The sequence below is a fragment of the Zootermopsis nevadensis genome, unplaced genomic scaffold (assembly GCF_977971745.1).
Source record: "Zootermopsis nevadensis isolate Lab colony 2312 unplaced genomic scaffold, Znev_1.0 Znev_ptg000061l, whole genome shotgun sequence".
NCBI classification, from domain to species: Eukaryota; Metazoa; Arthropoda; class Insecta; order Blattodea; family Termopsidae; genus Zootermopsis; species Zootermopsis nevadensis.
Window position 1 is genome coordinate 23,321,908 of NW_028259192.1, and position 24,502 is coordinate 23,346,409.

Here is a 24,502-nt window from a genome sequence, read left to right on the forward strand (position 1 = left end):
TTCTCGGTGGTATTTATCCCTTGACAAATATAACATCACTGGACTAATAAGAGACAGTTTTTTTTCAGATGGTTAGTACAAGTTCTGTCATTGCTAGGACTCGCGTAGGCTTGCGTACTGCACAAACGAGCATTCACTTATGCTGGTCACGTGTGTCTATTGTTTTAATAGGCAAGTCACTTCCGCTTTGGGTCTGTCTTCGTCTGTGTGTCTTCCTGTCATCTTCTCCCACTCTCACTGTTCTTCACTCTCTTTTTAATACACTAGCTCCTTTTCATGTGTCTATTGGTGAAGTTTATCGGCGTTCGTATAACTTTCATTTTGATGTTAATCTGTTTAAGCAAATTCTTCGAACTGTGAGCTTTCTCGGCTGTTAACGTGATGGTGGTATTATTTTAAGATTAGAAGGTTATAAAAAGTCAGTTTCTGTGAATCGCCTAGAATAATCGGTTTATTATTCATTTGTCACGCGAAGTTCATTGTAGTGAACTCACAATCGTAAATCTTACTTTTAAAGCAGTAATAATTCCGAAGAAAGTAATAGTCTGTGTTCTAAAGAATTCATATGTTACCATACACGGCACATTGATACAGGACGCACGATGTTTTGTGTACTCGGGCCAACATATTCTGGTGTTATTCAGGCCTGTTTGTAGTCACACAAATATGGCGCACGTTCTGATATTACAAGGATGTGTTACCTACGTGAAGGGAAATGTAATTGCGCATCTGCGATCGTAATAAACAGGTTTAATTAATTAATTAACCCTTTAAAACCCGCTGATAATGGCAATTTTATTTGCTTCAACAGTTAATAACACTTAATTTTTATTTACATATTTCTTATGATTCTCAATGTAAACAGCGATTACTTCCGTAAACAGCGTTAACCAGTTGATCTTTGTAATGGTGAAGTGTGGTGTTTTCTTCGCGGTACGGACTGAATTCTTAAATATTATTTAGACGGGTTAATAGACTCTCATTATGGGTTTTGTACGATCCTCAGAATAAACAGCGATTATTTCCTTAAACAGCGTTAACCATTTGATCTTCGTAATGGTGAAGTGCGGTGTTTTCTTCGCGGTACGGACTGAATTCTTAAATATTATTTTCTACGAGCTTTGGAATCATTCACGTAGAAACAGAAGTCCTTCTTTTCTCTCTCTGGCTTTAGAGAATACCTGTGAAATTAAGCTAAACTCTATTAATGCGAACTATTTTTGTGTTTATCATGTTTAAGGTAGAAAAAGTTAGTTTATGCAACTCTTTTCGTATTTTAAATAAGCTCAGCAAAGTAGTTATGATCTGATGTAAAGCGGTCTCTATAATTATCTGTTACATGGAGAAATTACGTGTATAGAAAGGGTTTTGAGGACTGTGCCCCCCTCCCAAAAAAAGAAAATCTTCAAAAATTTTCAGGGAGGCAATCAGTAAGAACAGCAGATAGAGTCCTTGTGAACGAAGTGTCCGTGTAACGATAAACAGGCTCTCATAGTCATAAATATGTGTGCACGTGGAGTTGATAGTATGTGTTAAGTGTTTTTGCTGCATCCAATTGAAATTGCATGTCGCCTCGGGACAAATATGGCGGGAAATCCGGGGATCATCACGTGTTTCTCTGTCTGAATGGCTGCCCGTTCAGCTGAATATGGATGTTATTTGCTGGTGTTACCGGCTGACACCGTGACATCACCCATTTTGTGTTGTGATCGTGTGTCACAGATGATGTGACTATTTTGTACGTAATATGAAATGAAATCTCTGTGCGTTATTTGTGGTGATTCGGTTCTTAAATCTTTTCTAGTTGCCTTATTTAAGACTCGATTAATATCAAGATCTGAAATATGCAAAATAAACAAAATTATTTAATAACAAATACTTTTAAGGGAGAGAGTTGGGTATAAGGCGAGGTTGGATGAGATAGTCAGAGGATTTTGTTCAAACTGAAATGACATTTACAATTCGGCGAATGAGTAAGTGAACTCACTTTATTAATTTTTTTGGAGTTCGAATTTAATTAATTTGGCGACAGTGTTTTTGTGTCTTTGAGCAAAACATTTGAAGTGACTGGTTATTGAGTTTCGTTGGTTAGGTTAGGTTCATTAAAGATGATTACAGTAGGCTGAGTTCGTTTTGTCGTCCTCGAGAGATAAATAATAGGCAATTTATTTATTTATTATTATTATTTTCGTTTTTAAATCATGTAGCTTATTAAAAGAGACCCCTGAGTGATAGCCAAAATGAGTTATTCAAAACCCTTTAACTGATAACGTCGGTGGAATAAGATGGTCCATGAATAATTCCCGATAAACGTCGTCGTAAGTCGAGATGTTTAAAAAATTCGCGCTAGGAGGAACCGTTGTCTTAACTGGCTACAGATTTACATACATCGAAATGGACGGAGCACGAAGCCCGCCTGAAAGTTGCTGTCGTCCCGGGTTTGTTTCCAGAATCGTGTATTTCTGCCAACTCTGAAAGGGCAGTGAAACTAGTACGAGGATTGTGACTGCATTCAGCGGGGTTAAACCTGAATTACGTGGGAGCATTAACTGCTGATATACGGGGCGAGAGATCCATATGCCAGTGAGAGCTGGCTGGCGGTGCGCGGGTCAGACACCCGGGTACAGGAAGTTGTGACACGGATGTGAAATCAATTACGGCCTGCTTTCCGTTGCTACGAAGTCTAAGAACGAGGTGGTAAAATGTCGCCGCACTTCTAATTCGTCATTAATAAGTTTTATCAGGATAAATAAATCAAGGAGAATGTGATGGGCGGGTCAGTTAGCACGCATACGAGTCTTATCAGTGCACAAAGCATTGTCGAGGGACTCGAAGGAAGAGACAACCTGGCGTGGATTGAAGGGATAATATTAAAAATGTATCTTAAGGATAGTTGGTCGGAGGATATTGAGTGGCTTTATCGAGAGACTTTTTTGATCACGGTAATGAACATTCGGGTTTCGTACACATAGGAGAATTTCTTGATCAGCTGAGCCACTTTCAGAGTTTAAAGAAGGACTTTACAGTAACTCAGTTGACGAAAGTATATATATATATATATGCATATATATATATATATGCATATATATATATATATATATATGCTTAATTGGCCTACAAACGGAAAATAATTGTAAAATACGCAGTTTGAATGGTAATGTCACGTGTAGTATTTTCCACGATATTATAAGTTAATAATGAGATAAATCAGTAACTGGCTGAAGAGAGATGCGTAAACAAAAGAAGTGTGACAATTCTGTTCCTGTGACGAAGGAGTAAAGCTTCGAGAAACCACGCAACCCCATGAAGATCTGCTCTCGTGGATTTGAAGGACAAGGCGAATACTTGGCTCATATAACGCGAAACGATAATTTCTTGTGTACGTTCTAAAATAGACGGTTATGAACTTCGTACCGAGAGTTAGGAATCGCTTTCGGCACATCTATAAAATAATCTTGTACTCTATTTTCTTCCGTCCTCTTTGCCTGGTAACCACTTGGAAACTGTAATGCTTAATTCGCGGTCGTACGAGGCTCAATGCATAAAAGGATTTAATTCGTGTTAACAGAATTTATCATCGTGAGGCTGTGTTTGTCGATCGTCGACAAGGATGCTACGCGATATATCGGTATACCGGAGAAAATCGATATGGATTCAACTTATCGATTTATCTCGTGATTTTTAATGCTGTTACTGTCGGTAGATTCACGTGTCGTGGACTGTAATTAGACCGGCGCTAAATTCAAGGAAGGCCACACATCAACAACGAAAGATCATTTAGAACTAATTGGCAAGTAGATTCACACGTGGAGTATCTGTCGATTATTTTTGGAGTTGTGACAAAGAAACAGACACAGAAGGTGCACAATGGCGTCTGTCTCCTGGTTCTTACGTTTCTGAACAAGACGACAAGAGTTTATTAAATTTCTGATTACTACTTTTTCAGGCGTAATGACTTAGAAAACTTACCGTTAAAAAATTATAAACTAGTTTCTGAAACTGTTTGTGCATATAAGGCAAGTGTTGATTGGTTGATGGTATTTTTTTTTAAAATCAGTGTTTGCAGTGTGTGTGTGCTATGACTGATGAGGTGGAAATGCTTTCAAGGGATTTTGGTCCAAATGGGATGTCTCCCAGATTACGTCCGTTCTGTCTGGCAGGTTGTTGCCAAGATATCATTTGAAGTAGGCGTATAATCTTAACATTATTGTGTCAGTGTTGAGGTTAAAATGTTATTTTTTTTAGTTGTTAATGAAATTTACTAAAGAGGAAATCAGAAAATCAACTCTTTAAAACTTAGTGATTCAGTCCGTACCGCGAAGAAAACACCACTCTTCACCATTACCAAGATCAACTGGTTAACGCTGATTAAGGAAATGATCGCTGTTTATTCTGAGAATCATACGAAACACACACACACGAAATGAAGAGTTATTGTTTGTTAAACCCTGCTTTAACATTCAACAAGTCTTCGTTTAGGTATTATTTGCGTATTTCTTATGATTCTCAGAATAAACAGCGATTTTTTCTTAAACAGCGTTAACCAGTTGATCTTTGTAACGGTGAGGCGTTGTGTTTTCTTCGCGGTACGGTCTGAATTCTTAAATATTAATCAGACGAACTTTGGCTTTAATCTGATATAATAATATTTAATGTTATCCACAATTATTGATTGAGAATTTATCAAATTCGCGTGATACGGACAATTTCATTATTTAAAAAGTCAGATATGCACGGATACTTTTCTGCGACTGTATTGTTGCTAATTTCGCAGCTCGCGCTGCGGAATACAGGGCTCACAGACGCCCACAGAGAGGAAGGAGTTTCTGTAGCATGAGGTCCCACATAACATCGTGTTACAAATCAGAGTGGCCTTGGAGCCTCATTAGCGCTGCTATGCGCTGCGGTCCGACCAGACAACTTCTCTTTACAATACCAGATGCACTTAGTTACGATTCGAATTTCACTGTGTTCATGATTGTACAGAAAATATATTGTAGGGGGTAATAATTGTGAAAGCATTGTTAAACAACTTTGAAATGATAATCGGTGTCAGTGAATTCTAAAAGATACAGATGTCGCTCTGAAGTACTTTTGAATATTGTATCTTGCTGTCTCTCACAGCACTTGTGATATTAGCATTTTGGATGTATCGTATGAAATTCTATTGCATCTCCGGAATATATCAGTGCATTTTCCTCGGTAACAGAAAGAACAAATGGACTTTAGATAACTTCTTTTTCGTGAATAAATACGTAAAAGGTAATTTATGTAAAGCTGTTAAGAAAAGGTACTTGAGCTTGTATTTTGTTAAATAATTGTCAGTTCTTCAGGATCAGACAATTTTATATTTCTGCCCTTTAAATCGCGAAACTCATCTGAATAATATTAAAGGATTCAGTCCGTACCGCGAAGAAAACACCACAGTTCACCGTTACTAAGTTCGTTTGGTTAACGTCGTTTAAGTTAAATAACCTTCTTTCCTGCTTCTTATTGGGACTGTCCCGGGGTCATATCTCGGCCCGGAGACCGGATATCCTGACTCAAATATTTTTGTGATTTTCCTCAGGAAATTTCCGTGCATTACATTCGATTATACCACTTTCAAATCTCTTGTATCTCATTATTCGTTGAGAAGGGATTGAGATTTTCACAGCGGCGAGTCCGAAGATGGCTGCCTTCTGATGAGCCCTGACGATGGAGGCAGGAAGGACCTCTGAAACGTTGGTAAAGTTCTGCTGTATTACACGGCGCTACGGCCCAGAAGACATCCATCTTTGGGCTCATTACTGACTGATCGTCCGAGCTGTTAATATTATCATCGTTTACTAAACGAGGGGCAGCTAAGCCAGTGCGGTAAGGAGTGAGTTAAGAAACTGCGTGTACTCCAGTGTTTTGAACGTTTTCCCCTCTTGTGTAACCAACAACACGTGACTAGTCGCTCGTGGTAGTTACACAATCGAAAAGCCTTTAAAAACTGCAAGGACAATAATTAGGCAATGTTTCCGCCTGCCTTCGGAATGCATTGATTATGTAAGAAACAAGATAACCCTTTCCCGTTTTATCACCTTCTTCAGTTCTACGTACGCAACATCACAGCAAAGAATGGAAGATAATGAAAGTTCATGGTTAGAGCTCTGTCGGGAAATAACTCCCTTTTTGAGGAACCCAAAGGTTTATTATCGTGTCCTCAAGAGCCCGCCACCAGTCCCTGTCCTTACACACTTAATATGGGCTACTCTCCACCATATTTTTAAGTTAAATGTTAATATAACTTTTCCATCTATATCTAGGTCTTACAAGTGGTGTTTTCTTAACCGCCTCATTCGTGAAAAATTCGCCGCCCATCTTAAGTATATTCCTAGTCCTTATTTTGACAACCACTTATATTATTTGGTGAAGTGTTTTCCAACTTCCGGTCACTTCATGTCTCTCTGCACCAGATATTTCTGTCAGCACCCTTAACTTGGAAAGAGCAAATTTTATGCCCGTATATTAGAATTTTCAAAGACGCGCGTGGGGCACAGCGTAGTCGGTGACAACTGGGTCCCCCCCCCCCAAAAAAAAGAAAAACCCTGGTGTACATTTACCGGCTTTATCAAAAAAAAATACCCGTATACATATAACATTTTGAGCGCTCGTACCTCTGGGTTGTAGGGGTACGTGATATAAGCTGTTCTTTTCCGCTCCTCTGTTCCATGAACCTGCCTGTACCGTGAAGAAGTTTCCTAGCCACCTTAAGGGCTATAGCATTCCGATGAACACTTTCTACGTGATGTCCGTTCGTCTGACGCTCGCCGTAGGCCTTTAAAGACGTATTATTATTATTATTGTTATTATTAATTTCAAGTATTTAGAACCATCCAAACTCGGTGGCATACTTCGTACAGTCTGTGGCAAATAATTGCGTCCATGTAGCAGATAGCCTACTTATGACACGTGTGTGTTTAGTATGAGAAATAATTTTTATTCTAAAATAAGTAACGAATTTTTAATTATGAAGGAAACGTTGGTTCTCTCTTAGCGTATGATTACTTAGTAGGATTTGAGGTCTTCTCGGCGGTGAGTAAATTTCTACCAGACTACACGGCGCGTCATCTGTTTTTCATGGTATTTCCAGATTTAGAGTTTTTCCCATCTTCAGGGCGTCTGATTATTTTATTATTTAATTTACAAGTATTACCCCTCTTTTACGATTCTTATATTTCCAGTATTTTATTTTACTATATACTTTATGTTCAGATCTACAACGAAGGATGTTTTGTGAAGCAAAATTGAAGTCTTCTGCTTGTAAAAACTGACCCGTTTAACTACGTTCTAAACTTCTGATCAAGTTATCCGCGTCTTTTAACATCTGCTTAAGTTTTCTGAATCGGTCCGCCATAAAATATCGAAATATAAATACAAACTGGCTTCCACCATTCGCTAAATCAATAGCATGTTTTTGCAGGTCAGGTTAGGTTCAAGGTTAGTTACGAAAGCATTTCCTGTTTGAGCGTCAGAATGCGCAATTGCGACTGTTCTGCGCAGTTTGTAAGCCTCTGGTTTTCGTAGTTGGGACACAGATGTCGATTCTAGTAACTCTCCAAATTATCGATCTCCTCTCCGTATCGATAGCGACCCAATAATCGCGTTTCGCTTTTCACTTTGCTATTTCGTCTCGAAATTTCTTTGCGTGAAACATCGAATTTTCCCCCCCTTTTCAAGGTACGTGTGTGTGAGTTTTGACGCAGAGTGTATTGGCTAAAAGTTGAAACAAATTATGAAGTGTTTCGAGCTGACAGGAACCTGCCGTCACAAAGTTAACTGCCTACTCGTTTTAGAATCTCAATTTGCAATGTTTTTTAAACAGGTATGTTTACGCCTTGTGGCGACAGGAGGAATCTCATTTCATCACTGACTAATGCATTTAATCCTTTAAATTCCAGTGGTAACTAGGCACATTCTCTGTTATCAATAACTCTGTAATTGATCGGAGTGTGTTTATATGACTGTGCCAATGAACAGCGATTATTTCCTTAAACGGCATTAACCACTCGATCTTTGTAATGGTGAAGTGCGGTGTTTTCTTCGCGGTACGGACTGAATTCTTTAATATTAATCAGACGAACTATGATTCTCAACGTAAACAGCGATTATTTCCTTAAACAGCGTTAACCAGTTGATCTTCGTAATGGTGAAGTGCGGTGTTTTCTTCGCGGTACGGACTGAATTCTTTAATATTAATCAGACGAACTATGATTCTCAACGTAAACAGCGATTATTTCCTTAAACAGCGTTAAACAGTTTATTTTTTTAATGGTGAAGAGTTGTGTTTTCTTCGCGGTACGGACCGAATTCTTAAATATTAATCAGACGAACTATGATTCTCAACGTAAACAGCGATTATTTCCTTAAACAGCGTTAACCAGTTGATCTTTGTAATGGTGAAGTGTTGTGTTTTCTTCGCGGTACGGTCTGAGTTTTTTTAAATATTAATCAGACGAGCTATGATTCTCAGTGTAAACAGCGATTATTTCCTTAAACAGCGTTAACCGGTTGATCTTTGTAATGGTGTTATTCAAAATGAGTCCGGTTAAGAGGGGATTTTTAGTTGTCAGAGATGGCAAAGTCACTCGGGGCCAAATCTGGCGAATTTTTGAGCTGATTTCTGGAACATGGTGGTTACGATGGTTAAGGCTAGAGAGGAACTTACTTTAACAAATGAACATCAGAGTCACTAACGCGTGTTATTCGCACAAACAAGTAAATAAAACACGTACACGAGACGTGCGCGTTGCGTAAATTTACTCTGTGTAATCAGATTAATGCATTCAGTTTTGTCTTATCTGGAAGTTTTGGTTTGTTACAGAAATCATTATTTAAAATGTTGTCGTTACTGGAAACTTCATGCCTGGGGTAATAGGTTCGGAAAAACGTCCGACAGGCCTGTACGCCAGAGTTCTGTTGTCTGTTCGTGTGTCTACCAAATTTAATCCCGCATTGAGTACCCGTATGTCGTGTTTTCTTGTACAAACCCGCCTACAGCTCGATACGATAATTCATCTGTTCGTTACAGTTTCCTTTATTTCAGACGATAAAGAATTGTGCGCTGATGTTAAAGTGGAAGCAAGTGGATACCATGAATTAGCCGCGTGCACGTGTTTTTAATGTTCCTGAGTTGTGTAACATTCGTGTAAAAAATATTTTTGTTGACTTCACCTGTTCTCTTATTTGATCTGTGTGAAAAATTATTATTATTCTGGCAATCCAACTTGTACTAGCTTTCAAAGGTTAAGGTAGACGGGATGCTGTTATTGCGAGGAAGGTCTTCAACTTGAACTTTGTTGTTCTAAGTACCCTGAAGCTTATTTCAGCAGTGTCGCCACTCGACGCCTGTTGAAATGTTTCAATAACTTAGAGGACGAGATTGTGGTCTCTCACTGCAAAATGTTCCGGTTGGGTAATTGATTTTCTAGTCTTAAATATTATCTAAAATAAACAGACTATCACAAACTCACGAATTTACTCACACAGCGAAATGTGGTTTATCGGTAAGCATTTCTCGAGAAAGGAAGCTTAAAATAGTCGGTGTTTTTTGAAAATATAATTACCGAAAATACTCGCCGTTCACAAGGGAACTGCTTTAGAAATGAAACAAGTTTCTGCTGTATACTCTTACTAACTTATTACCTCAATATTCAGTACTGTGTCACAAAGGCGATGTATCCAAAGAGACTCCGCCTTAGTAACATAAGAACATCGCAGTTCTAGGAACACTAGCCTTTTATCCAATGTTCCATTTACAATTATCTAACAAAAGAATGCATGTTTGCGTTAATCATGGAGTAGTAAGTAATTCAAATAATACACGCCCAAGAACGCAATTCCTCGAATCGTGTGAAGTGATGTGACAACTACCGACTGTGTTTATTACAATGGACTGTCAGAATGTGGCGTGTTGTTATGACAACCATTCGTCTGAAGACAGGAATACAGCCAACTAACGAAACGTCGCATATATCACTGAGACATGGGTGATGTTTAACATATTTTCGATATGAAGATTAAGTCATATGGTTCCGGACTTTTGAGACTGAGGTACTTTGTGTAATTCTTCAATACGAAGTCCCCTTCTTCAATTGTCAGTTGAACACATGGAAAGTACAGCAGTAAATGAAAAAAATCTTCTTTTTATGTGTCAGAAGTTATTACAGGCAAGTTGTACATTGTGCTATTGAAGTCATCGATTATTACATCCTCCAGGATTTTCTAACATGTGACGAAACGTCCTCGTTTGATCATCCTGTGATTATTAACCCTTTAAAGCCCAGTGGTAATTATATGTACCACCTTCTTGAACAAACAATAACTCTTCGTTTTGTATTTATCTGTTTCGTATGATTCTCGCTGTAAACGGCGTTAACCAGTCGATCGTAGTAACGGTGAAGTGTGGTGTTTTCTTCGCGGTACGGACTGAATTCTTTAATATTAATCAGACGAACTATGATCCTCACAGTAAACAGCGATTATTTCCTTAAACAGCGTTAACCAGTTGATCTACGTAATGGTTAAGTGTGGTGTTTTCTTCGCGGTACGGGCTGAATTCTTAAATACGATTCAGACGAACTTCGGGCATCAAATGGATAAAATACGAAGGACGGTATCAGGTCATTTTGTGTTTACGTACTTACGAGTTTTCTCCTCGGAGATTTCATGCTTACGAAGTGAAATGTAGACGCAACACTGTACAGTCCCAACCAGTCCGCCATTCGTATCCCAGGTTAAAAGCGTCCATGACTCGGAAGTTTACAACTCACCTCCATCTACTGCCGATGTCAAGAATAAGTTTTATAGTTCGTTCTTCCGTACAAATTCGTAGTGTGTCTTAAGGTAACGGGAGTTGTGGACTGGATTAAACTGGCTCAGGATAGGGTCTTGTGACTGGCGAAGATTCCTTTCGCATTTCTGTTCTGCCCATTCGTGCTATGCTCGCACCCAATCGCAGCTTTTGTAAAATCTGTCTCCGGCATTTCATATCTGTAAGAGTTGCTTTGTCAACTCTTAGTTTGCAGTCGTCTCCCTACCGAAGGTGTCCGAAGTCTGAATAAGATATATTTTTATGCGTAACTTATTTCACGCCTTGCGGTTAGGTTACGTAATTGACATGAAACGTCGTCTTCATTTTCTGTGCAGTATTTTCATTCCTTGTCTCTTTCTTGCACAAGTAACCAATGGCACGTTGTGCTTTGAGGTCTGGATATGGTTACCATGGTAACCGCAAGGTAAATCTCCCTAGGCAGACTGTAACAGCCTGCTCCACAGGTCAACACAACGCGGCACTGCGCAGTGTCTGTTATACAACAAGATCAGCTCTGATACCGCCACGTGTGGGCAGACTTGTCTGTCTGTCTGTCTGTCTGTGAAGTTTAATGCAATTCACCCAGAGCATTTTTTAAAAAGCAGATGCCAAAATTATAATTCGGAATCAATACGATTCGATATTCTAGCGGCAGGGATTAAAAGATGGCTGTTTTCTGTGTTGTTACGCCGTGTAGTCTGGTAGAAGTTTATCGACGTTTCAGAGGTCCTTGCTGCTTCAGTCATCAGGGCGATCGCCTTGAAGATGTACCTCTGAAACGTCTACCAGACTGTGCAGAATAGTAACCCCCCCAAAAAACCAGTCAAATTCAGGCTTGAGCATTGTCTTGTCAATATTGTTTGAGATACAATTTATGTTGTTGAATTTTTTCCAGAGGCAATTGAAGAAATGCTATATTAAAATTGTGGGTATGAAACACATTAGTGAAGACCTCCCGACGAATTATGATATTTTGTTGCGGGTGAGGTGCGAGACCTGAACCACCATTCAAGTCTCTGCAGTGTCCGAACTTTGCACGAGGAGTACTTGGCGTCCTTTTTAACACTGTTCCTTGTATCTGATGACGTAAGCATTCATATGCTTTGCAGACATGGAGAAATGTGAAGGCCAACTTTCATAGAGTACAGGATATTTTCCTTCTGGGTTGTGACGTCGTGTCTATTCGCAGGTAGAAACCAACGATTCGGAGCGTACTGTCTCCATCTTCAGTCTTAAATCAGGGTTAAACTATAGATCTGATGCTGCGTCTTAAAATAAATGATACACGCATTTTCTGAAAAAAAAATTTTATACGCTACCTTGTAATAAAATATGTAGGCCCAGTTTCCATCAGCCCCGAGACAAAATTTGTGACAGACGAAAGAAAATTCTGTGTGTAGTTTATGGCTAATAAAGGGACGGAAACCCTTGGAATGGCTGAAGGAGGGGGAAGACGGTTAGAGCCGAGGTAATGGGCTGGAGCGATACGACCCCTTCTGATGGAGTTCTTTGGACGGGGATGTGTTTAAGACTGCCAGGGGAGGGGGTGGGTACCCTTCTAGAGATGAAATTTTGCAATAAGTGCTGAGGGCTCAGTCTCTACCTGCTATAAAAAAGGATGAAATAGTAATAATAATAATTTAAGACAGTGCACGCCCAACAGCGTTTTATTCAGAATTAAGGAAACATTTAATTTGTACACGGGCTTGTATTTCTGTTACTGAGCTGGGTTTCAGTACTTTCCAGTGCCACAAATTTTTCAGTTTTCCGAACTTTCATGGTCGAAATTTTACGCTCATGTGCTCATCGTGATACAAATATTAATAAGTTATTTTATTTAAATTGTAGCTAGTGGTTTACAAGCGGTGGGGGGCTATAGAAATTCTAACATGTTGTGACGTGTGTTTTGAAGCATCAGCCCGAATTCTATCCTAGGAGATAAAGCGGCCGGGACTTGAAGCTAACTACTCACCTTTATTTAGTGCCTTGGTTAAGAACGCATGGAGCCTTACCTCCAATCCCCGTACGCCAGCTTTACCTCTGCTTTGCTGTGATTGCATGAGTAACAGACTGGGGGCGCTAAGGGATGTTTGGTTCTAAGAGAGAGGAAGTTACAGGTGACTGGGTAAAGTCACGGAATGAGTAGTTCTATATTTTGTAGGCTACTCTTCGTTAAACGTTATTTTTGTGATCAGATTGCGGAAGATGTGATGGGTAGGACGTGTAACATGCATAGGAGTGGTGAGGAATCTATACATAAAACTGTATATAAGGCATTAATCTAAGTAAACAAACAAACGAGGTAAACTAACTGAACTTTTTTTAAAACAGCCAACTAAACTCTTTCCACCGACGAAAGTGTAAGAAATGGTATAAATGCATTTGTAGCAGTTTAATGGCGTGACTACAGATAATTATTTTGTCGACGTCCTGTGAGCTTGCAAGTTTCTGCCCTGAAGACGGACGCTGTAATTTCGTTCGAAATCACGGTAACCACGTGTGAGACCACAATATGACGTCACAACCCCGAAGACCGTAACCCGGGTTTTCAACGCTGCGAGAAATTCACGAGGTAAGCGATCATAAATTTGCAGAGACATCGATGGCTTCTTGTCTCGCTTAGAAACTCGTTTTACACGTGTAATATCTGCGTGACGTAATTTTTGCTGTTTAACGACTCCGTTAAATGGCACAGATTATTTTTCTCCGAACGAATTTTAACACGTGCGGTCATACCCTGATTGAAGTTACTATCACAGCATTGACCTGGAGGGACTGAGGAAGAGAACGATAGGCCTAGGTCAGGATAGTCGATCTCCAGGTGGAAATTTGAACCCTGAACGTCCAGAATACAAAGCAGGAATGCGAACCATAATAACTCGGCGTTTGGTTCAATAAATGTGATCCGAACAAATGTTATAAGGGAACGACTGTACGTGTGATGATGGATACTCTAGCGTCTCACCTACAATAAACCCATTTGAAAACCCCACTTCAGGGGTTACGAAACTTTCCTCCCCCCCTTCCCCCGCCTCAAACTTTATCCCTTTCCGAGACAATTTCCCTGCGCCGCTGTGCTTTGTGGCTGCGTTGCTGGCGGCCAGACTCCACCGCCTCCCGAATGACAGCTGAGTTTCGTTCGCCTTTAGCCACCAGGTGTCGTCATTAAGGAGAAAATTCTCTTTACTCAGAAAAAGCGAGTTTTTATTTTTCGTTATTTATTCATTTTTAAGATTTTGCAGGTGGTGATACAATTATTCTGCGATATTCAACGTGTCCATGGTCCAAATTAGGTTATGAAGATTAAACTTCAGATTTTAGTTGGTTTTTTTAAAAAATTCCTTCTGTATAAAACCATTTAACATTCACTGTTCTTCTCTGCATATTTTTAATTACCGTGTTCACAAAAGTCTGACACTGAACCCTTCCTGAGCCAGATGAATCCAATCCACACTATTCCTCACTATTTTCGTAAGATTCGGTTCTTTACAGAGAACAGGGGTAACTAACTGACTGTCTAACAAACACTGCTGATGCCACTAAAATCATCTATTCACTGTGTAAGTTTCGTCCTCGCTACATGCCTAGCCAATTTATATTTCACTTTGTCAACAGCGCCGTGTGGTCTGTATCAAACACGAAGCTCCTCGTTAGTTAGTTAGTTAATATTCCAAATTCGTCCACATATGATACAAGACGTATGAACATTTTGAGTTGAAGAAGTGTATCTTTACCTGAAAGTGCTTTGAAATCATTGCAGTGGGAGAACAAAAATAGGTTCCTTTCATGATTAATTTTACGCTCCGTTCCCCTCCGAAACTTCTGTCCCCTCCCCTCCCCCCCCCTCACTTGCATATGATCCTTCTCGTTTGTTTTTAAGTGTATCTTTCTTCATGACTGTTCCCGCGGGTCTTGTACGCCTCTACAATACGAATCGACAACCCAAACCACGTTTACCATCCAAGACTGTTTTTTCCAACAACTTGTTCCATGCTGTGATCAATTGACTTCCATTTGTTATAACGATCCGCGTTTGTTTAACAACATGTGGAGCTTTAATTGTAGTGAGATCGTAGTCGGTAGTTGATACAGCGACATAAGTAAGCGAACAACTAATACAATTTAAGGTCGAAAGCAGTCAGAGAAGGGCAGATAATATATTGAAATCTACACGTGTTATAAAGTGTCAATGTTAAATCGTTCCTTTATTACGTAACGTCGAATCTTTGTGGCACATTTCGTGCGAGGAGCTGTACGCCAGAAGGGCAGGCCGGTGTCTTGACAGCTGTCCCTCTGTAGTGTTTGGTTTTTCGTCTTCTCTGAAGAGATCACGTGGACTGTGATTGTTGATGCCTTCTCTACCGTTCATGGATCCCACCCCGTTGAGGATTAACCACGTAGAAAAGAAGAAGTTATAAGAAAAAGAGAGAAAAAGAAGAAATACTTTATGGAGGACCCAGCTGATGGCATCGCAGAGATCTCCTCAAGTATTTACCTGTTGTCGGGATAAAGCCTCCTCCCCCAGATCCCTTACGATTTCGTCTGATGGCATTTCTTGTGTTCCTTGTGAAGATATGCCTCTCCTCGTTCACTCACTCCTGCTTCGTTTTCGGAGGATCTTGGGTTCGTATCTGGGCCTGCAGACCCACTGCCCTGACCCTCGTTTTGTGGATTTCCTCAGTGTATCCGGACAACTGCTGAGACACTGCCTTAAAATGGGGTTACCAACATACCCAGTGCAGTTCATTATTCATTAATATTAATATTTTGGCTGAGTTACTTTCAGCGTCATTAAATAAATTAATAAAATCCAAATATACGCCGACACAATTTCGTCTTTCCATAGGACAGGACGAAAGTGTACAATTTTAGTTTTCTCGGACACGTGGACTCGCACGTAGGAAATTCCGTGATCCTCGTAAACGGAAAACAGGTGACGCGAACTCACCATTATCACCATCACAATTGTCGCCACGTTCTGGCTGCATGACCGTCATTTGTCGACGGAGTGCTAAGTGACGATATTCATTCCGTTCTCTACATCCGAAGCGACGCCAGATTTCCGTGTCGGAGGGGGCACAGAGCGTCGATACGGTGGCGGGCTACGTCAGCGGTAGTCGGTCCACTAGCTGCAAACGTTTCAGCAGAGAATTCCACCCCAGGACTGAGCGGTGATGGCCTGCATTTTACATTTACGTACACCATAAAAGAGAACCTCAAATTTCATTTATTAATATATTTGATTGAATTTAAAGAACCTTCATACATCCATCGGAGGGTTCTTGGCGTGGTGTGGACATACTACCTTCTGTGTAAGATTATTTCTAGTCCCTGTCTGTGCAGTGAGCGGAGGTCTGATGGTCATTTCTCGATTATAGTTTTAAACTATGTCTTCTATATTTAGTCATCTGTGTGTACAGACTCCCTGTTTCCCTCACAAACGCGCACAGTAACTACGTCTTGCTAAAACAGTAACAAAACGTGTATAAATCTATAGTCAATTTCGTAATGCAGATTTATGTTAAAATTTTTATTTATAAAATTTAGTACGGAGTACAACCATTACCGCAATGCTGAATCAATATTCGCTCAATTGCTGTAAGAATTTAGACGTATTCGTGATGATACGAGAATCAACATCTCAGTTATATCTGACTTTCCTTTCATCTGCGTCGTGGTGAGATCAGTAGACACTCAGTTTCCACATTGGATCAGGGGCAGTGACGTTGGAGCACAGACTAGCTTTTCCATCCCATCTTACCCCCAAGGCTCGCCGTCTCGCTCCGTCCGCACGTGATGCGCTTACAAATTTCGTCAGGGACGAGGGTCGAACAACAGTACCGTACAGTACATGTCAAAACCTCTCCCTGGGCTTCACCAGGGACCGATCCTCACGGGGGTGAGTCCGAAAATGTAGAGCCCTATAACCTGATGTAGGCTTACCGACGTTTCAGAGCTACCTGCTGCCTCCACTATCAGATCCCTAAAACGTCGGTTAACCCCTACCAAAGTACGCGGTATTACAACCCAGAAGATAGCCACCTTCGTACTCACCACTGTAAGAACCTAAAATCCTACTTGCATTTTGTATTTATGTGTTTTGTATGTTTCTCAGAATAAACAGCGATTATTTCCTTAAACAGCGTTAAGCAGTTGATCTTCGCAATGGTGAAGTGTCGTGTTTTCTTCGCGGTACGGTCTGAATTCTTAAATATTATTTAGACGGGTTAATAGACTCTCATTATGGGTTTCGTACGATCCTCAGAATAAACAGCGATTATTTCCTTAAACAGCGTTAACTATTTGATCCTTGTAATGGTGAAGTGTGGTGTTTTCTTCGCGGTACGGACTGAATTTTGAAGTAGGCCTTTTTTTTAAGGAATTTCGTGATTTCTGAAGAGAAATGTCGGATTGTAGCTGAAACATTTCCAATAAGCATTTATAAGCTGCTGAATTCTGATAAGAATAACATTTTTGTATTCATATTGCTGACTTTAATGGAGTTTCAAGGATGTAACTTTGTTTTATACGGAGCAAATCTTTCTCTGCTTGTAGGTACAGTGTTCTGCTACTTATCGAATCCGGATGTGATAAATATCACGGATGGAAAAAAAACGAAGTGTGTCAAATTGATGTTACATGAAGCTATGGTTCCTTCGCCTACATTTCTTTGTTACGTCTACATTTATTATCAAGATTATATGTATCGCTGTATGTCACAGAGATCTGACTTTCAACGCAATTATTTCAAGCAAAGAACGCAGATCCTGGTCTGAGAAGAAAGCTGGGTCTTTATTTATCTCAATGTTTTATTTTATTCGGTTTTAAAAACATAATTGTCCAATTTACCTTTCACTTAAAAGAATTATCTAAATAAGGAAATCAAAATTTAGTCCGTACCTCAAAGAAAAATAACCCGGTAAGATTTTTGCACTAACCCAGAAGACAGCCAATTTCAAAAACACAGCCATTATAAGTGACAACGATTAATGCAACTTCGAAAATTGAGAATCTTAGGTAAACCACGAGTAGGAAATGCAGAGTTTCTGAATGTTAAAGCAAGTGGTACATATAGTTACCACTGGGCTTTAAGAGTAATAATTGAGAAGAATATTTGGACCGAAGAGAGATGTTACGTTTGTCACAGAGAATATTTTGATTACGCTATAAAAATGTTAGTTTATTTATTTTGGCTGGAATCGCGTGTTTCTGAAGGGCTGTGCGCATCAGGTAATAAGTTTTTCTTATTGTTTTTAGGCTATGAGTTGGTCGATTTGGGGTTATACTTGAATGTCTTTGCTTATATTCTCTTGCATTACTACAGATTTCGATATAACACGCTGGCTACATTTCTTCATTAGTTTTGTGCTAGTTTGAATACAGATTATATATTTTTCGTATATTTTCAGATATATTGTTATGCTGTCTTCATCGTCTGGGTTCTATCAATATACCAGCTCATTTGCCGTGGACGATTTAACAGTGCCGTATGGTGAGTACATTTGTAGCCTTTGTTTTGAGTGCATGCGTAAATAATTTCCTTTAAGTGCGTGATAAATGTAAGTACTAATTCTGGATATCTTATTATTGTTAGATTATACGTTAGAGCTGATTGTTGCTGAAGTTCTCGACTTTGAGATGGAATTGTACCGTGGCTGGATAGCAGGATTACTGCAGAAATTGGGGTGGGGGGGATGCTGGATTTGGTGTGAGGGGCCGGGGGCAACTGAAACACGAAGTCGATAAGAAACTTAGCATCACGCAATGCAGGGGCATCAGTTTCGGCTGGTGGACTCCAGGTCACTAGATTCCACGATCGAATCTCATTTCAGTAATTTTGATTGAATTATTTTACAGTTTCTTTTAATTAATCAGAATTAACGGATAGGTTTGGATGTTTTTACCCCCCCCCCCCCACAAGAAAACCTCATAACTGCTCAAATTTAAGAAAATAAAATTATCATGCATTCTGTTATCTGAGATCACAACTGAAATTTGGACCGTTTTTCAATTGTAATTGCTTTCCTTAGAAATGTAATCGATTGTATGTCTCGATTTCACATATTATGATCAATCAGCTTTAAAAAAAATCAGATTGTGGGTTTTGTTAAAAATTCGAGGAACTTGTAAACGTATCTGGTCTTGACATAAATACGAAATTCGTATAAATATTGTAGAGTTGGCTCACCTGATAACAGCCATCTTGTATATTCTGGGCTACCGACAACATCGTAAATAAATTTATCGAATGCGACTCTGAGGAGAAGATTCGGTTTCAATACAGTTTTATCGCAAAGTTTACATTTGTTGACATGACGTCGTATCAAACCCTAGTTTCTTGTACAAACTTTGATCCATTTCCCTCGATTGTCACGTGGAAAAGTCGATCTATAAAGAACAGATGTTTGACCGTGACGCCCCTAGTGGCAGGAATTGGTTTCTCTAACCTTACTTAGTTATAGTAAATGATAGTTTATCTAGGTATGCCCGCCCTCTGACAAAGTACTGCCTGTGTGATAGTATGCAGATGTTAGCCGTCATTGTATGCTGATGAGTTGCTTGCTACAGACAGCAACAATGACAAACTAAAACACCGTAATTATATGACTCGGAACTTAACCTAAAAATACCAAAACGCCTGCCAGGTGTGGATGAAATGGTACCACCTTTACTGTCCGCTTTCGTCAACTTCTTCTATTAGCATATAGTACACATGTCGTACTGTAAGAGATAAAAAAGTTTGTTTAAATTACTGGTATACATACGTTAACGTAAGTGATAATATTTATCGCTGTCATCAACACACAAATTTGTCGAAGGAACAAGGGCATTATTTATTAAAACAAATCGACTAAGGTTGGGGACGTAAGATTCTCATTATTGAGTGGTGTGTCGATTACGAATTTGATAACGCCATTCCACACACACCTTTTTTTTTACGAGCGACGCTGTCTTTGTAATAGGCCAGAACCTATCGGGAATTTCGAGCAGAAATTTCTCTTCAATTTTCAGTTTTTTATATATCATTAACAATAATAATAATAATATACAAGTTTTGTAACAAAATTTTAAAGTAATATACGTAATTAGACACCTGGTTTATACGGGTCTGTTAGTATTGTTGAAATCTTAAAGTTGCAAAAGATTGGTCATGTGCCCACGATAGAGAAACATGAAAGAATACTGAATTTTGGTAGTGAAACGTCATATAAGACGTTCACTCTGAAGACGTGAAAGGAGATGGGAGGAGAATGTTAAGATGAATCTTAGGAGGATTTTCCGCGAGGACTGAAAGTGGAAAGAATTGTCTTATAAGTCAGCGATGTTTAAATCTAAAGTTTTCTTGCCATGTTTTTTTTTTAATTGTTTGCGTGTTTAGTTTAATTATTCCGTTTGTCCGTCTAATCACAATTATATTTAAAATATTTAAAATTTACAATAAGATAATTAAAATATAATTTTATGTTCCACATCGAATAATCGATTTACATTTGGATTATTCGATGTGGAACATAAAATGATATTTTAATTATCTTATTGTAAATTTTAAATATTTTAAATATTTTAAATATAATTGTGATTAGACGGACAAACCGAATAATTAATTTAATATTTGTTTCACAATATGACGCAATTATACTATCTTGTTTAGTTTAGTTTCATATGCAGTTTATATTACATTCTGAAGCCACTTCATAGAAGTTTGTGTAATACTGTACTTTTCTGTTTTTGCCTTATGCGTCACGTATTTGTAAATGTACACGTAATCGGCGTTTATTTATAGGGTACAAATCAAAGTGTCAAGGAATAAGAGCCTCGTTATCCGCGTAAATTCTTGTATCAGATTTTCTAGGCCGTGATTTGTATTCTTCTCCTTCTTCAGAGAATGATCATTGATGAATCTCTTCAGGTTTCTGAATTTGGTTGTCTCCGTCACTACCAAGAAATTAGTAGTTTCACTTCGGTTTTGCTGCTCAGAACGGGGTAACTTCGGTCACCTTCAAAACGAGTTTTATGAATTAACCGAAAGACGCCTATATATATATATTTTTAAAAAAAACAGTATAAAGCTTATTAAAAAGTAAATTAATCTGTCGCGCTGTGGATTGGATTGAACTGGGTCCGTGGGCTGGCACCTGGTTCAGTTATGTCGTGGGTCGCTGTGGAAACATCATCATCACCTTCGTTGGGAACACCAACTGGGCTAGGCCGTTGTGTGAAAGGCGTGCCCCGTCGAGGAAGGGCATCATGAACTCACTCTGGAAAACGGTGACATACTCCGAAGTGTTATGTCAAGGGCACAGGGACACCTGCCCACACGTAGCTGTCTGCACCTTCTAGCAGTCGCTGGTTACTGCGTCCTCCTCAGATCATGAGCTGGCCTGCTGGGAAACTGGGGGCATCTCATGTCGAAAATCTCTCGTCTCTACATCGTATAAATAGCTCGTTTAGTTTAAATGAAGGTGTAGAATTTCCTTACTTTTAAATGAGTCTGTTGGTACGATCACATTAGCTCTGTTTTTGTTAATATCTCGCTTTTGTTACTTACCTGCGAAAAACTACGGGTTTCTCTGTCCTGTATGGGGCCCAAACTTGATGTTTTACCCCAAACGTACGCGAACCACAGTTTTATAAAATTATATTCCTTAGATGGGAGTTTGCAATTCATGATGCAGTGACAAAAGGAGGAGTGTCAGAAGAACAGTGGGTGGACAAAGAATAAGAAGGAATGGCAATGAGAATGTGAAGATGTGAGTGGTGTTAAGATATGGATACACGTATGTCAGCTTGGTGACTGGCGAAACGTACACTTAATCCAATATTCCACCTGGAAGGTACGGATTACAATCCGTGGCAATATTAAAATGTGAGGAGATATTAATTTTATATAATAATACATTCTTTTCTTTTTCTTGACGTAGTGAGATAAAAATCCAAAAGCAAACTATTACGTAGTATCCGAATATGGGAATCTTTGAATTAAATAAGTCGTCCCTGAACAGTCTTTTCTCGAATCACTTAGCGCGGGAGTGTTTACGTGTATCCCATTGCTCCCCTCCACATGGGGATAGGCAAGGCCGCCGGCTTGGGGAACCTTGTTCTCCTATAAGGTGTGTGTGAGTGTGTGATAACCTACTTGAAACCAAGGTAGTCGCAGAATCGTGCTACGTCAGTCTTATCTCAAGATGAATACGAGTTGAGACAGTGTCGTTAAACTAGGAAGACGCACGACAGCAGATATTCTCAATTCGTTTATTAATGTTTCTACAAGGACCCGCCACCGGTTCCAGTCCAGAGCCAGAATAATCCAATCCACAACTTATTACCTTTAAGGCCCTCCCAGCTGCTGCAAGGTGTCCCATAAGGATTTCCAGAAAAATTCTGTACGCATTTTGTATTTTCCCCACGCGTGCTCAAATTATGAAGCTTCTCGTTATGGTCTTCTTTCACCTGTCACCCCCCCCCCCCTTGGGTCCAGAATTATTTTCCTAAGCGCCTTGTTATTTGAACAGCTTAAATGTGTTCTCTGTCTGGAGCAGTAAGATACAAAGTTTCGCATCAATCAGTGACAAGGTAACATATGAACATGACGGAATTTGAAGGGTTTCGTTTCGAGCAGGTCTTTCTTTACTCAGGTACTCAGCCCCTGAATAAGACGGAGTGTGTTCACAGCCTGAATCGCGGACATTAAGTTCATGTTTGTCGAATTTAAACTTCTCTCTTAACGGGCGAGAAAGCTTTTATTTTTTTTTTATTTTTAAATTTTGTTTCAGCTTCTTCATTTGTTTCTTCGCTCTTTCTTTGTCTTTTTATTCTGTTTCTCCTCTCTTTTTGTAAAAATTCTACTTACCCAGGCTTACCGAATATACACTTTTCCTTTCTGATGTAAGAATGTTTCTCACGAAATACGGACGTCTCGCTAAATAACAAATATTTAAACAGACAATTTTCCAACAAAATCTTCTTCCTCGATACTTTTTCCGCATTAGACAGTGTCCGTTTAATAGCCATATATACATATACTTATCCTAGTTGTCAGGCATTCACGGGAAAACTTAAGTCAAATTTCGATTTAGACATCTTCCTGTACTTTGGTTTATGACTCCAGCGTAGCTTCTGTGTATAAATATTAGTTTGTTTGTAAGAAACAGTGAACGTCACACAGTTCCACCGTTCAAAGCGATGAAGCCAGCGCATTGGAGTGGCCGCGAACAATACCATTTGTTCAAGAAATATTTTGAATACCTGAAGCTTATTTGCACATTCTATGACCCGTGCAGCATATCTACCTGTGATAGAAGCTTCGTGTTTAAATATCGACCTGTTGAATACATCCCGTCACAGGGTGTTTCAAAATACATTACCAATTCTCTGTCCCACATGTGCATAGTACCATGTACCCATTCATTCAGCTCGTCGTTTCACGACTGACTATTGGCTAAGGAATTGTTTTAAGAGGAAGAATGTAACAAGATAATTAAGAAAACTACACTGAAATTAAATGTTATTAGGGTGAACAGGGGATCAGGACATGTAGCACGCGTGTGGTGAGAAAAGCTTTAAATATTTTGGTCTGAAAACCTGACTTGGTAGAACTAATTGCACGTTTAGGAAACTTTCCAGCCGAAATAGAACCCCTGAGGTCTGGAATTCGATGCAATACTGCTAAGCACTTAGCTATCGCGTTTGGTTAACGCTTCAAAGCACATTGGTAACTATATGCACCACCTAGTGTAAGATTCAGTAACTCTACGTTCTTCCTGCAGTGCATTAACGTGTTTTAAATATTTGTCAGAATGAACGCCGATTAATTTCTTAAACGCAGTTAACCAGTTGATTACGTAATGGTAAAGTGCGGTGTTTTCTTCGCGGTACGGTCTGAATCTTTAAATACGATTTAGACGGGTTAATAGACTCTCATTATAGGTTTCGTGTGATTCTCAGAATAAACAGCGATTATTTACTTAAACGGCGTTAACCATTTGATCTTCGTAATGGTAAAGTGCAGTGTTTTCTTCGCGGTACGGTCTGAATCTTTAAATACGATTTAGACGGGTTAATAGACTCTCATTATAGGTTTCGTGTGATTCTCAGAATAAACAGCGATTATTTTCTTAAACGGCGTTAACCATTTGATCTTTGTAATGGTGAAGTGTAGTGTTTTCTTTGCGGTACGGGCTGAATTCTTATATGTTATTTTGAGCTCTGTTTGGTCGTGGTTGTGTTCATGCAGCAGAATGGTGTTTGTCACAGGGTAGGAGCGTGTTGCTGATTCTCGCTGCCAGTCTAACAGGTTAGCTAAGTGCTGACGTATTTGACCTGTACGCACGGCGTTGTGAAACGAGCTGACTCGCGCAGTTGATCTTGCAGTTGAGGCTGGAGGACCGCCTCACACTTGATCCATGTCATACAGCATTTCGGTCTAACTACAATCTGTGAAAAATGTACCAGTTGTAATTAAAAGGCAGACAGAAACTCGCGAACACTAACAAAACGAACGTGTTTGTAAGACTTTGACAGTGCAGTATGTGTAGAAAGAGACAATCAAAAACTGATGGTAATGGTGTTGCTGAAGTGAGGTTAGGTTATATGACTGGTCGTATCGAAGAACACGTGTTATGATGTCCCTGTCGACATGGCCTTTGAGTTGCGTGCCTATTT

The 24,502-nt window shown here is 39.4% G+C and overlaps 1 protein-coding gene across 4 annotated transcripts in view; it reads left to right on the plus strand.

Moving 5' to 3' along the window:
- Positions 1-24,502, plus strand: part of LOC110838714 (uncharacterized) — a 456,091-nt gene that overhangs the window by 173,551 nt on the left and 258,038 nt on the right. For all 4 annotated transcript variants that reach the window (XM_087341090.1, XM_087341092.1, XM_087341091.1 and 1 more), the window contains one exon: positions 18,250-18,332. In XM_087341090.1, coding sequence (XP_087197216.1) covers positions 18,330-18,332 — 3 coding nt within the window. In that variant the 5' untranslated portion in view covers positions 18,250-18,329. The remainder of the gene's footprint in view (positions 1-18,249; positions 18,333-24,502) is intronic.